The following is a 15,354-nucleotide window of genomic DNA, read 5'->3' on the forward strand; positions in this document are numbered from 1 at the left end:
CAATTACAAAATTCGCATTTAGGAGATATAAGCATTCAAAACTTAGTCTCTCACTTCCGCTAGGGATCACGGATTTTTATGACATCACCGCAGACTTCAGCTTCTGTCCAATCAAATGCTCTCTAGAATCTAAAGCGTCCCACTACCTATGCTAGAAATACCACCTGGCCAAAGCGACCGTTGACACGTCACGAAGCAATATGGGTTGGAGATGTGTGTTTGGTTGCTCAAACTCTTGAGTTTTATTCCTTTTTCCAACCGTACGTTGGTTTCGCTTCCATGGTGCTGGCATGTACGACTTGCAGTCTGTGAGGTAAACTAAACGCTATTGGCTATTTGAAAAGGGGAAGGAGCCATTCAATATGTCCCACCTTAGTTCCCGCCTTGCTCTATTTGTTTACCACTATCGCATGCTGATGATGTTTTATTCTTCCATACTAACTTTTGTCGTAGCCTACAATTCAATAGGTGTCATCATCGTACAGTCTACATACATGTCGTACCCAAGTTTATTAGATCCATGTCGTACAGTGTGATTTCTATTGCGATTGCCAAAATTGCAATCTGGGATCTGTCTGTTGCAGGCATAAGACAATAGAACATTTAACATATACCAGTTGTCAAGCTAAGCTCATGCTCCACTTGTCACCATGATGGTACCCCCCCCCCCCCCCCCCCCCCACCACCACCACCCCCCACCACACACACACTAAAAAAAATAACGGAAACTTTTCTAAATTAGAATAGCAAAGCATTAAACACTACATGATCTTGCACAAATAAAAAAAACTTAAAAGAAACAAGTTCATTAAACTCAAATTAATGAAACCATTCAGATTACTTACAATGTGCCAGTTTCGTGAGCTCAAAAGAAAAATAAAGTTCTAAATACTTAAAAGTTTGTTTTTTTTTAACAAATTTTAATGTCTGCCCTACTCAAACCAATTAATTATTTTGAGCGTTTGAGTTTACAGTGCAGCCCTAGATCTCTCATAAAACACTCACACACATAACCTCATAAACGCAGTATCATCCTCTTCCCATTACCACAGTTAATGATGAAAAGAGAACGATTTTTAAAAGTCTGGTTTATATGTGGGTTCTTGTATTGATTTGGCAGATTGTTTTATTTTAATAAGGCTGTTTGAAGGGTTGGAGAATCCGCTGATATCTTAAATGAATTAAATCCTTAAGTAATCTCAATAAATTCCTAGTAATCATACTGCATGCTATAGAATACAGAAATGCTTACTTCAAATATTAGTTTTAATTGGTGCTCTGCTGTGATAAAGCTCACATTTGATGCTGTATGACTTTGTGTTCAGCAAGATGGATGGTCACAAGCCGTGCCATTCTGGGCATTAATCTTTGTATGGGGAAAAATACAGGCTTCTGAATTTATCAGGGCTACAGATGGTTGCTTTTCATTTAGCAGACACATTTTATGCAAAGCACTTTACAGTGCACTAATTGCAAGGACAATCCCCTTGGAGTTAGTGTAGTGTACTAAGTGCTTTACTCTGGAGTCTAATAACAGCAGTGCATCTCAGTTACTCAGTGCAGTTCACTGGTTGTTTTAATGTGGGATCTCACTTAGAACTTTTGTTTCACCAGCCCAGATTTGTACACACATGTCTGATGACAGCCGATATTTGTGCAAAACAACCTGCTTCCGGCCATGTGCTTTCTTATTAAACTTTATTAGCTCATATCGACTGCTGTGTTTTTAAACCTGAAGATTTACTTTTTACATTTTATACTTTATATATTATGCAAAATTGTATAAATTAAATTAATAAATGGAAATATATGAACTATTCAGAGATGCATTCTGTATATTAATTCACCATAATATACTGGTCCCAAAATATGTAAATGAAGTTCTTCCAATTCTTGTGAACATAATTTCTGTTGTCTTTTAAAGTCCCCCCGTAGTCAATAATTTTATCCTTTACAACTCATTTTTGGTCATATTTAAATGTTTTTTCCTTAATAATAATTTCCTTAAAATAGCTTGAATGTAACTCTACACCCTTGCCTCATTTAGTATACGTGGTTCTATGAATGTGAAAATCTGCCTCCACTCACTCACACCAGCTGAGAGATCCACTCGTTGACGATCACACTTATTTACTTATTTTATTTAAGTATCAACTTTGTCTCAGATGTTTCTTCTAAATTTAATGTCTTATCACCAAGGCTGCATTTATTTTTTTTCCAAAATGCAGTAATAATTGTAATTTTGTGAAATATTACACTGTAAAAAATTTCTAACCCTCCCAAATCAAAAATTTCAAGTGACCGATAACATCTAAATTTTTCAATTGGCCCAAGTGAAATTCTGTAAATTTCAATTGGCCCAAGTGAAAATCTGTACATTAAATTTTTTCATTTACAGAATTTCACTTGGGCCAATTGAAAAATTTAGATGTTATCGGTCACTTGAAATTTTTGATTTGGGAGGGTTAGAAATTTTTTACAGTGTATTGCAATGTAAAATATCTTTTAAAATATATATAAAAAAACAGCATTTATTTGAAATAGACCACTTTCAATGCATTCTGGCTGAATAAACGTATTATTATAATTTTTTTAAACTTGCTGATCCCAAACTTTCGGTAGTGTAAATTATGTATTTCTAAAAATATTTTCAATGCTCTTATTTTTGAGAATAAGAGTATAGAGCTATAACATTAATAAGCCTTGCTGTGACAGTTTCGTCATGGAAGGTCATGATGAGAAATGTCTGAGTTCATATTGAAATCTCTGAACTGTAAACTCCTTTGTCTTGTAGGTGGAAGCTAAATGGCAGTCTGGTCAATCCTAAACCCGGCTCCCATCACAGCCTTTCTGGAGGCAACCTTCGCATCAACCATCTCAATAAAGATGAGGACGCTGGGACGTACCAGTGCCTTGCTTCCAACTCTTTCGGGACTATTGTCAGCAGGGAGGCCAGCCTAACCTTTGCCTGTAAGTCACATTCTGATCTCTGATCACACTTGCAGCACAGATAAGGTCCAAACAAACAGGACATTGCAGACCTGACAGCACGGACTGGTACACTGGCCCTTGTACTCCTCACTGATAACATGATCAAAATGAAAATGTTTTCCCTGAGGAGAGCCTGGTCGCTTTCTCACCCTCTCTCATTCTTGTTTCTCTCGCACTCTGTCTGTATCTCACATATACACACAGGTTGTTCATGGGCAAGATTCAGTCTTGCAGTCATCATTTACATCAGCTGAAAATGAGATATCAAAAAATGAGATTCAGTAAAACACATTCAGACCTTGTGTTCCTTGTTATGGCTGTTTTTAAAGCTACGACTGGCATGTAATTGGTTCAAGCTCCACCCTTTCCACACAGTCTTAAAAAAGCCCTATCCAGCCCATAAAATAATGAGACCGTGTTTAGAAAAGCAAACTAGCTGTCACCATTACAGTATGTTCTGTTTGTTTTAGTTTTCATGGACCTTCTATTTGTTTTCGTTTGCCACATGTGTTCCTAGTTCTATTTGCCGCCACTGATCAGACACCATGGACACCTTCATAATCACCACAGCTGTTTGTCATTGTGTCATCACCACCATGTATTTAAAGGGTTACTTCAGGATTTAGCATTAAGCTTTGTATTAGTAGAAAACCTGTAGTATTTTCGAATTACCATGCTTTCCACCCTCATATCCCCCTGAGACAAGAGATTTATGTATTTTTTGTCTGGAAAAAATCCTCCGATGACGCAAAAATCGTCATTTTGCGTCATCGGAGGATTTTCTGGCCAGAGGCTAAAGACTACAGGCAGTAGAAGGCGTTGTTCCGCATGTTTTCAGCCCGCCCATACAGGGTGGGATCTCACTCAGTCAGAATGTACAGTGTCAGCCGTCTTTCTTTTGAAGCTAAGCTAGCAGGCTCTTGTTCTGTGGAGAAAGCTGAATAGTAGGAGAAAGCTGAGTAAGTAACCATCCTCCTTTTCCCAGACTTGTCCGGCGGGCGAGATCGTTCAAAATGTCCGGGATTCAGCTTTTGCTTTCTGCGGTCGCCATTCATTGTTTACATGCACACCTTTCAATCTAACTGAATTCATTCTGATTGGTGAATTTGAATGTAGTGTTTACAGTACATGAACGCTAAACAAGTGATCGGTTGATGTGCGTTTTACCATTGCTAAGAAAAATTCCCGCTCCTCCGTGAGAGATGCGAGACCGCGCGTCTCAGTAATCACGCCACCGGCCTCGCGCTGTTCTCCCGCGGCCGTCAGCCTCGTCCTGCTCGCCACAGTAAACATGATGAATGGCGACTGTAGAACGCAAAAGCCGAATCCCGGACATTTTGGACGATATCTAAATCCCTCGCAAACTCATCACGTAGGCTAGCTTTGTTGTTTTCATCTGCGCACTCTTACCGGTAGGCGTGGCCTCCTAAGGCAGCGAAGCAAGTGCATTCTGGGAGTTGTTGTCTTTCATCCACATAAGCCAAAAATACATTTTCTGGCTTTTCTCAGTCTAGAAAGCTCCAAATTCAAAAATTTCTTCACATTTCTTCTACTTAAATGACCTATTTTAAATACACATTCATCTTCCCAGAGGTGAAGTATCCCTTTAAGTGCCTCCTTTTCATTCAGTTGTTGTCTGGTATTGTTCGTGTTAGTACGCTGTTTATTATTATATAAGTATTATATTAAATCTTATGTTATTGAATCATCGTCTTCATCTTCTGTGGAACTAAGCGTTACACTAGCGTACTAATTGTATAATTTCTGCAGTATATACTGCACACACTATTTGAATTTTCTGTAAGCATAGAAAACCTGATTGACCTACTACATAATGTACAGACCACTCTGTGTGAAATACAGACCCCACAATGCAATGCACTCAAACTGGATGTACAATGTGGCAAATTAACTGGAATACCGATTTTATTTTATTTTTATGTTATTTTATAAATGTGGTCTACAATAATAAATAATAGTACTAATACATTTTTTTCATAATTTTTTTTATTTAACAATTGTTAATTTAGCAATTTTCACTCAAAATCTTTAAATAATAACAGTTAACCCTGAGCAAGTTCTTATTTCCCAAATGAAAAATGGTCTCCTCACTGCCTTGTAAAGACATAATAAGTAAAGTAAGTCAAATTTAGATAAATTTAGATTTTATGATTACATTTTCATAAATGTATTATAACTTTTCACACTTGGGGCAACGTTGACATACCAGCATTACTGCTGTAGTAGTACCGAGTACCAGGTATATTCGGTACTACACGCTGATAGACACTGCATTCAAACGCTCTTGTTCGTGTTTGTTTGAGGTCAAAGGTTTCTATTCACAGCGTGTTTTTTCTATTTAAGTGCTGAACATTGTAGCCAATCACAATCATATCTGTTGAGCGCGTTAACTCGCTAGTCAGAGTCACAGCTGAAAATGCTCAAGGTTTTGTTTTGTTCAACGTGAACTGCATGCTCGCGAATTCTTACATTATAACCAACAAAGTGGAAACGCAATGTAAATAAGAGATTCACTATACAATTAAGACCGCTTATTTTATTATAACTTTTCGAGAGTGAAGAAAACTGAGCTTGCACTTTAGAGATTGAAGTCATTATTAATGGCTTTCTGTTTATTACCCATTCACAATCTTTATACAAGTTTAGTTTTCCATGCTGCTAAGTATGCTGCAAAGTGTCTGGATTGACAACCGTGTTTAAATGCGCTATTGAACTGAGATGATCGACAGTAATAACCAAACGGGACAAAATCTGGTGAAGAACTTAATTCAACAGTTTTTGCTCTAGTACGGAAATTGGTACAGAGAACTGAAAGTGTTTTGCCATGACTATAGAATTGCCCCCATCATAAAATCACACTGATTGGCTGACACGTCTTTGCATATGGCACTGATAGCAAATGACAAACAAGCCTTTCCGAATGAATTCTGTTCCCAGCAAGGCCACTGCCTGAAGACGATGGCACTGCAGGGCAGGGAACAATCCAATTCTGCGGGGAGGAAGTCCGCTGTCATCGTAAGACGATTGGCTGACAGATCCATCAATCGCTGGTCTCTGACCTTACTAGGCTTCAGTTGTTGTCGTGTGGTGGGGGCACGCGTCTCTGACTGCTCCACATCCATCTTCTTTATTACTCTCTCCATAGCTTAATTAACTCCGCCGCATGATGGAGTGGTGCAGGTTCAAGAGAATAATTTAAAGGGCAGCTGATGTTATTAGATGGGATATTTTCTAATTTGGTATCTAATGCAGGAGAATTTGTAGGAGACCACGTTGTGCATGAGAATGCATAAAGGTGAAGTCAAGAAGTCATATTTCGAACTTGTATTAGTTTTAATGCTGTAAAGTGGATGGTGGAAGATGCTGATTTCAGAACGCTTCATAAAGTAGCATGGAGAAATTAATATTGGAGGTTTGTGGCTGTTGGTTCATATGTACTGTATAACCTTTAAGGTCGTTTATATGCTAGTGTAGTTCTAAAAGTCGACCAAATGAATGTATATATTTTTTTTAATTTATAAAAAAAAAAAATATGAATGACTCATCTTGCACTCACTGGCAAATCCATTTTTTGTATCTAATAAAAGAGCTAGATGGTATACTGAGCGTCTTTCATGGATACTCATATTTATCTCATAAGGAATTGTGAATTACGTAATTAAATATAAAAATAATATATAAACGTGTAATATAAAACCGGAGCATATATCATTCCTTAACAACCTGAAAATTAGAGTTCATAGTGGTTCTGTTCATTCACTGTTGCAAAGGGCTGAAAAGTTCCAGTAATTTTTTACAGAAATCCTGGAAAGTTTCCAAAAATTGTGGAAAGTTTCTGCAAACTTTGCACCCCTATTAAAAATAAATTTTCGTATGGAGAAAATTAATGTATTTTTAAACCAGACTCTTCTTTTGTTATTTTCAAAAACTTGTTTCAATAATAAATGCATTAACACAGGAAAGAAAACTGTTAGTTAAGCCATTTCATGTTTTTTTTTTTTTTTTTTTTTTTATGTAATTGTATATAATTTGCACACAAATTTGTGTTTTTTTATGCAGACTTTTAGCAGCGTTCTGTCAGGACTAGCTTTAGAAATAATAGGTGGCTCATAAACTAGTTCGCGCCTCTTAGAATGTATTTGTCTCTAAACAGCTCTGCCTTTTCATTTCAAATAAATGACCGTGAAAATCACTTAATTTGTGAAAATACATTTATGGTTACTTTGGTGTAAGCTTGTACGGTGCCTTTGTGTGCTTTCAAATTATCAAAAGTACTGGTTATTAAAGAGACTTTCATTGGAAGTGATAAAATGTTTTCTTTTTCACTCTCTCTGAATAGGACTGGATGAATTAAGCAGAAATTGAAAGGGTTGTCAGTAGATGCATAGGAAATGAGAAAAATTGTCAGTGTCGATGCACCAATCCCTAAAGCAGTAATTGCATTCTGGGGAATTGCAGAATGTTTTTAATTAAAATGCCACTGATAGAGAAGGCTGCGTCTTAATCATATTTCACATATGTACCATCTTCTCATTTTCATATCTGAGTCTTGAAAAAGACCTCACTCTAAATGTGCAATAACAATTAAAGTTATTTTTGACTTGGTAAGAAATTAAACTGTGTATGTGTAGCGTTAACAACATGTTGAAAATTGTGGTGACAGGTTGAATAGAGTATTTTGCAGTTCAGCTGATGTTATTTGATGGGTCAGTAAATGCTGAAGACATTACCTACTATATATAGTGAAGATACCAGGTGTAGTTGTCACAATGTAACGTAATCTCAGTAACGATGAGGTTTGGAGTCTGATTGCATAAATGCTTGTTTTCTTTAGAAGTAGTTTCAACCATCTTCAAAATTGTTTTAAATTAGGATTGTTTTTGTGAACGTTATCCACTGTACTAGAACTGGACTAAACCACAGTGTTATACATTAAAGCAATTGTGAACTACTGTATATCATTTAGTCTAAACTATATTCTTCATAAGTGTCAGGTTTATATTGAGGCATATTTACATTTTTATATGTTCCAGTTTTATACAGGTCAGTAAATACTAATTTCATTGGCTGAAACATGGGTTTGATATTTTTGTGTGCTCTCCTTTTGCTTTTTTATTAATCATTTGCATTTCATAATTGTTTTGCTGTTTAAATATCTAGTTCAGTCATTAAACTCCAGAGGGCGCGCAGGCTGATGACTGGACACACTTAACGACTAGCTGAAACATTCTAAGACTGAACTGAACACACTTACAGACTGTTTCCAATGACTCAAGCAGATTTTAAACACCGACTGAACGCAACTGTCACTGACTTGGCGCTTTTGGGCATGTTCAGTCGTAAGTATCAAATTACATTTATAATCGGCCTTACAGTCGTTAAAGCTACAATATGCAAGAATTTTTTGCCGCTAGAGGGCGCTACATTCCAAACAACGGCGTAGCTTGATGACGATATGAAGGAGCGTGGAATGATGGGAACTGTCGTTTTAAACTCCACCGTGGATGTAAATCAGTCAGACGGGAATCAAAAAATCATGTTCATGGATGAGGTTAAGTTCTTTTTTTATAATGACATGCTTTTTGTGGCGAGGGGGGCGTGGTTCAGCGCGGTCTGTAATGGGAGAGAGAAGAGACGAGCAAGTAGGTCAAGTGCAAATGACGAACACCTGTGTCTTATTGCTGTGATCCGCGTGGAGAGACCGCTTTTAAGCCGCGCGCTGGAACGAGAGAGAGACTGAAGAGAAAATTGGACGCAGAGAAAGAAAACCGGTGGATCCGAGCTCTCATTTTTGAACTGTTTTGTGCCGTCGCGGTTGCCACGGTGAATGCGCGTTGTGCACGACTTTTGTTTGTTTTGCTTTATTTTAATCAAGTACGAGTCCCAGTCACGCCGAGCCGTCTTCTTCCTTCCTGACTCTTGAACCTCATCACACTTTTATTTCATTAAAATGAATTAACCGCAAGAAAAGTAAGGTTTAATACTAAATTGGTTATCATAGATGTTACTGTATGTCGAATTCATTGTTGTGATAACGCGGCGCAGTTTTACGTGTTCTAAACAATTGTTGTAAAAGTACATTCGAACATACCCACATAATTTGCCAAAATACTGATTAATCTTTATGTATAACACATGCTATATTTATTTACATGGCCATAAACACCAGACGTGATAAACAATGTCAATAAACTAAACACAAATCTAAAGCAATATATACTTACCTTACATAAACATAACTATTACCGAATGCTACATTTGGAAAATATAAAATTAAGCATGCTTTGTCGACAGAACCAGCTGCAATCGGTAAAGAATAATTGTGTTCCATAACGACTGCACGAAACAAGCTAACGTTTGTTGCTTGATAGACGCTACAACTACAACTTCCGCATTTGTCCAGGACTCCACGCAGTACGAGCGGAAACCGAGGGTAACGCGGATATTACGCATTTGACTGGCGACTCCCAGCTCCCCCCTGCTCTAACGCCCCGTTTCCTTGGTTAACATCGCAATTTTCTCACGATTTAAAAATAGTTGGAAACATTTGGGATATTGTAAGTAATCAACTTAACAAAATATATAACACTGGCCTTGAGATTATGGGATATTTTAATGCAAAATTCTTGCATATTGTACCTTTAAGTGTGTCCCTGGCTTTACGTGCAATCTGCAAGCAATCCTATTATTACTGCATGGCACAAGCTGATTGGCCTTTGTTGTTTCGGCAGCCAGTGAGATTGCTTGCTCTACATTTAAATAGTCTGGTTCAATGTCTGTTGTAGGCTAGTCGTGCAGTGCGCTATCAGAGTTCTCACTCTGAAACCTTCCCTCCGCCTTCCCCAGCTCCACCTGTCTTGATTTGCTATGGAATTTATGTATGTCTTTTTATGCTGCAACAGCAGATCTTACATTCTCATAGTCTCATCCTCAGACATCATGCCCATGGACCGTTGGCTAAACATCTGATGGATAAGGCACACAAAACAGGAAAAACTTTGTGAGTTTCAAAGTCGTCATCTGATTTCCGGAAGACGTGTGTGTCAAAAAATGTTATGGTCCTCCTGGAAACATAGCCATTGTGATGCGGTCCTTGGCCAGTGAAAGCTGCGATGAAGTCCAGAGTTCACAAAGAATCAGCAAAGAATTCATAACATTCTTTTACAGTCGTGTTCTCATTATAATTTTATGTAGCCAGATTTGTGCTGCACATGTTGCACTTAACTTACTGTATCTTCCTTTTCGAAGTGATTCCATAATCATTTTAAGCGATTCATCGTAGTGATTGTAGTGTGCCAACATGCCCCACTGTTAGTTTACACATATTAATGAACTATATCTTTTTTCTGAGCAATAATGGTTAGCTTTTTTTTGTAGCCAAGAATTAGAGATATGGGACTAATAAAGAGAGAGAGAAAGAGAGCGGCTAATCAATTATTTGAGGAATTTCTTTTTATTCTGTCCCAATTGACAGTGAAAAACAGCTGGAGTTCCTCTGCAAGTCTGATTTGAGTATTATTTCTCCTTCCTGTGGTGGGTGGGTTGCGGGTTTCACCAGTCTTTATAAAGACGAGACAGCTCACTAGGACCATAATAAGTTATGCTGGCATTTACAAATCACCCATGGTTGCGGCACTTGATAGTCAGGTTCATTTAGATTACTGTACAACCCATCAGAACGATTTTGCAGAGCTGGAAGTTCTTCAGTGGTGTCGTTTTTCTTCATTTCAAACTGTTATGAATTGCAGAATAGGAAAGTGCTCATGGGACATTACATCATTGGCAGCCTCCTGTCTTCCTTCTTACTCCAAATACATACTTGATACTTGGGTGAATATACAAACTGTGGTTACACTTTATTTCAAGGTGTCTGTGTTACAGTGTAATTATTTAAATATTGAGTAATATTAATTAACAACATTTCTATAGGGTTAGGGTTAGACATAGGGTTTGGTTTTGGGTTAGTTGCATGTTATTATGCATAATTTATAGTTATTACTACAGTAACTACATGTAACAAGGACACTGATAAAGTGTTACCCAAACTGTTACTGATTTGAGATTAAATAAATTCCCATTAAGTGTTTTTTGGGTAGAATCATATACTGTAAAAAAATATGGACGTAGTGTCCATGACGTCACCCGTAGGTTTCTGAAGAGCATTTTTGAAGGCCAAAGTGGGCAGAGCCGGCCGTCGCCATCTTGGCAGCGTGTCACTCCCGGATATCCGAAAATGGGCAAGGAGGCGGGATTAGCTGAGGTGACGGCTAACAGACAGCAGACAAGCGGCAATCCACCTGTCACTCAAGTGGCCACGCCCTTAATTATGCAGAACTTTACTGCTTAATACAATTTAAACGGATGAGGTATAAAAAAAATTCACCCCCCTCACAGTTGTCAAAGAGGGCAAAATTAGCTATAGACCACTTTTTGTAAAAGGCTGTAAACATATATTTTTTTCTGCTGTAAAGTTAGGCATATTAACATGGGGGTATATGGGATTGACTCTCTTTTGGAGCCTGTCTCTAGCGGCCAGTCGATGAATTGCCGTTTAAGTCACTTCCGTGTTGGATTCAAGAGAGAGACCGAAAGATTGAATTGAGAATTTCCCCATTGGAAAATAGCAACAGTTTTACACTGTATAGCATTATGGCTGATCTGAGAATTGAATTGCTGCCGATTTCAGGGTTTATCAAGTTTGAATAGTTTTATTTTATTTTTTTCTTTAATCTATACGTTCTGCTGTTATTTGCATTTCTGCGGCATAATGTATTTACAAAATTTTCAATTTGTTTGTTTTTTTAGCAATACGTTGTTGGGCCTTTGCGCTTAACTATAATATTCTTAAATGTCCATATCTGATTCTAAGTACTTTACACAGTTAAAAATGTGCGTTTGTGCATCAGTTTGAGCGCTTGATTTGTAATGTAAAATTTGTGGCCTCAAGCCAAACCAGTTGAGAATCACTGATTTAGAGCATGCATGTGCGTGTTAAATGCCTGTTTACCACATTTTTATTTTATAACACTGCGTCTCCTTAGCCTGAACTGTTTAAATGAATACCATCTGGATCCCCCCCAGCCCCAACTGTTTATGGGGATGCGTGTTTGTGTATTCTTTTTAAAGTCGTCTCTTCATGTGAGCGGTTGGTGCGGGTGCTTTTATGCCACTTTTCTTCAGGGGAAATAAAAAAGTGAATGGTTTCAGCTGTGTATATTAAAAGAAGCATTTGTTTAAGTACTCCCCCCCTTCCTCTCTGTCTATTTCAGTTGCTTTTTGAAAAACCTCAGCTGCGTGCTATCCTGAAGGAAACAGCCCGCTGAGTACTTTAAACAACAATAGTCCCTTTGCTCTTTTTGCTGTGTGTTTATGGAGTGGGGAGCACCACTTGTAACCTCCCCCCCAAAAAAAAAGGCAGATAAAAACACTATAGCGAGATCAAGATTCGGTTTGTCAGTAGCCCAATAAAGGTAAACCGGCTGCAATCAAAACTGGTGCGCCCCACTCTCGCTGTGGACGACCATATGTCCCCTCTCAAAATCACTACGGCTTTTATCTCTATCCAAAATATCCCCAAAAAGACACTCTTTTCTTTTTTTCCTGTCTCAAATTAATTCAGTACCTTAGATGTTGAATGTGTTTGTCCACTTTGTTGTTGTAGGCTCTCAATTTTATGGCTTCTGTTAGTCTTTTATCTAACATCCTGTGTTTCATTGACATGAAAGTGGCAGTCCAGCCCTTTGTTGCCTTCCCATCATGTTGAGGTAGAATCCAATAGGGTTATAATCATGAGTGCTCAAGCGCACACTTTTTGGTTTGCTGCTTACTGGCCACAGTCCAAGTAATACAGCCAGAATTTCCTTTGAAGTTTAGTTAATGTGTAAACTTAAATTAACACACACATATTTTTAATATTTCATTCTATTTTATTTTAATGTTTATTAAAGCGGTAGCGTTCAGAAGGGTGGTGAGCTCATGCAGAAGGAAACTGCACTTTTTTTTAAATTACATCGTTTTTGTTTTATCCCTTTTGTTTGTCCACCTGCCAGTGGCTCCACAATGATTAGTAATGAAAGAAAGACTCAGTTTGATTGAATACACTGCAAAGCCTGTTCCTTCCACAGTTTTTGCACAAACAGATACTAAAGCAGAATTTTAGTAATTTCTTTCCAAAACAAAGACTATAACATTGTCACATTAATATGAACAAATGATGAATAATTTGCATGCCTCATTCACGGCTATGCCCTGACATTCATAAGGGTAATTAGCTTGCGAGTATTACAAGTATCACAAGTATTAACAGTCTGTCAATAAGCTTCATACAATTCATAACACATCTGTGACTTGAATTCATTTAAGTGGTTTTTGGAAGCTGAACATTTGGTGGGCTTTTGGGGAAAAGGCCCAGCTGTCCTGATACAGATTGTTAATGTTTTTTTTATTTATTTTTTTAAATTTAAGCACTTGTACTTTGTTTTGTTTTTTTATTAGTAGTACAAATTGGGAATTTTAAAGACACAATAAGTTGGACCAATCGCTAAAATCAGTGTGAGTTTCATTTCTAACCCATTTACCATCATCAGTTGAAAAATAAAATAACCAGCATGGTTTCAACAGCTCATTGATGCTGATTCTCTGTCCTAGTGAAAAGCAATTACATGAATTACTCCTTCATTACAAACTGCTTATTGCAGAGGTGTATGAGCCTTTACCGCAGTCTCATGGTAATCTGTGAAAAATGCACACAAGTATTGCTTTCCTTAATAGAAGACCAGTGTTTCAAATTGCAGCTGACTCCCAGGGTTAAAAAGAAATTTACATTTCAAGAAATAATTAGCCAACATGACGCATCCTAGCTGACCTTATAGTCATCTTCATAAACCATTGAGCGCCATAATTTTGCATTTAAATCTAGCCCTGAAGCAGAACCAATCGCTGGTCTGTGTATAGGGGGAAGTGAGGAAGATTTAGCATTGATTTAGCCCATAAAGAGCCATTTCATCTCTGCATCGGTGCTCCAGGTGACACCACAGAACCAGGATCATTGGAGATGAGGTTAATGTGGGTTAATTCTTCTGATTTGTGCAATATGTGCCATTAAATGTCACCGTTAGCATGTGGCGTGCGTGAGAGTAAGTGCTGTTTAATACAGCCTTGTTTAGGATATTCAACCTATAAAAGAGCTCCTGGTAATTTAGATGAGGCCGGTTGTGAGGTGTTCTTCAACGTGAGTCTCTCAAGTAAAGGGGTCTCTGAACTTTTGATGTACTTTTCAGCTGAGCGACTGCAGAATCCCTTTGAGGAAGATGACAGTGGGGGCTCGCAAAGCTGACTTCACGCTTTCAAATTCAAAAGCATGCTGGTCTCGCAGAAATTTTTTACATCAGCATCTATATTTTTGATCCTTAGAAGTGCAACAGGGATGCCATTAAAAAAACTCTCTTCACTGATTTAATGTCAAATAATTTCAAGATTATTCTGGTCATGCAGAGAGCGGAATTTAGTTGTGGGTTTTAGGTGTGGGAATTAAACAAATTAATTCATGAAGTTTCTCAATTTCCTCATTTCTTCCAGTGGGGACGTTTTCACACTTTTTAATCCAGTGAATATTTCTCATGGTACTGTAGGTTTATTATTGAAAGCCAATTTCATGAAAGATGCGTATATTACAAAAAAAAAAAAAAGATACAGTTCACTAAACACAGGCTGGTTTATTATTATAATTGTGGGGCATGTTGTCACATTGGGAACCTGACAATAAATAAATTATTAAAATAATTATGAAGCATAAAAATATATAAAACCATTTATTTGGTGATACTGCAATTGATGCATTGTAAAAAAACGAACTATATAACACAAATAACCTGCCTCTTTATAAATGTGAAAATCTGCTTTCATTATATTATTGACCCTTGTTGTCTAAATAAATTCCAGTCAACATTAATTTTAATTGAAGTAACATAAATGTTCTTATGGTTTGGGTTTTAGTTAACTAGAACAACCCTGGTTTCAAACCAACATATAAAAGCTAGAAAAAACTAGTTTTTGTGTATTTGTATGTCAGATACATGTCTTGTAATTTTCCTGTGTGACAACTAGCCCTAGTGGCCAGTCTATCGCATAGGTGCATCATCTAATTGTTGTTCATTCTTGTCTCTGAAAAACAATAAAAGATTCTGTAAAAAGTGCATCTTAACAGTTTCCACCTGAGACTTTACAAAGCGTCCATCCATGCATTCGATCTGCCTGTACGAATTACCTTTCCCAATGATTTTAGGCAACAATTGCGCAAGGGACAAGCAGGAAGCTGTTGTGACTTGTTATTGTTTTCCGTCA

General features: G+C 37.5%; 1 protein-coding gene across 4 annotated transcripts in view; it reads left to right on the plus strand.

Annotated features, from left to right (window-relative positions):
- Nucleotides 1-15,354, plus strand: part of cntn4 (contactin 4) — a 158,689-nt gene that overhangs the window by 56,556 nt on the left and 86,779 nt on the right. For all 4 annotated transcript variants that reach the window (XM_084424928.1, XM_084424927.1, XM_084424926.1 and 1 more), the window contains exon 4: nt 2,795-2,970. In XM_084424928.1, coding sequence (XP_084281054.1) covers nt 2,795-2,970 — 176 coding nt within the window. The remainder of the gene's footprint in view (nt 1-2,794; nt 2,971-15,354) is intronic.

This window comes from Rutilus rutilus (genome assembly GCF_951802725.1).
Source record: "Rutilus rutilus genome assembly, chromosome: 12".
NCBI lineage: Eukaryota > Metazoa > Chordata > Actinopteri > Cypriniformes > Leuciscidae > Rutilus > Rutilus rutilus.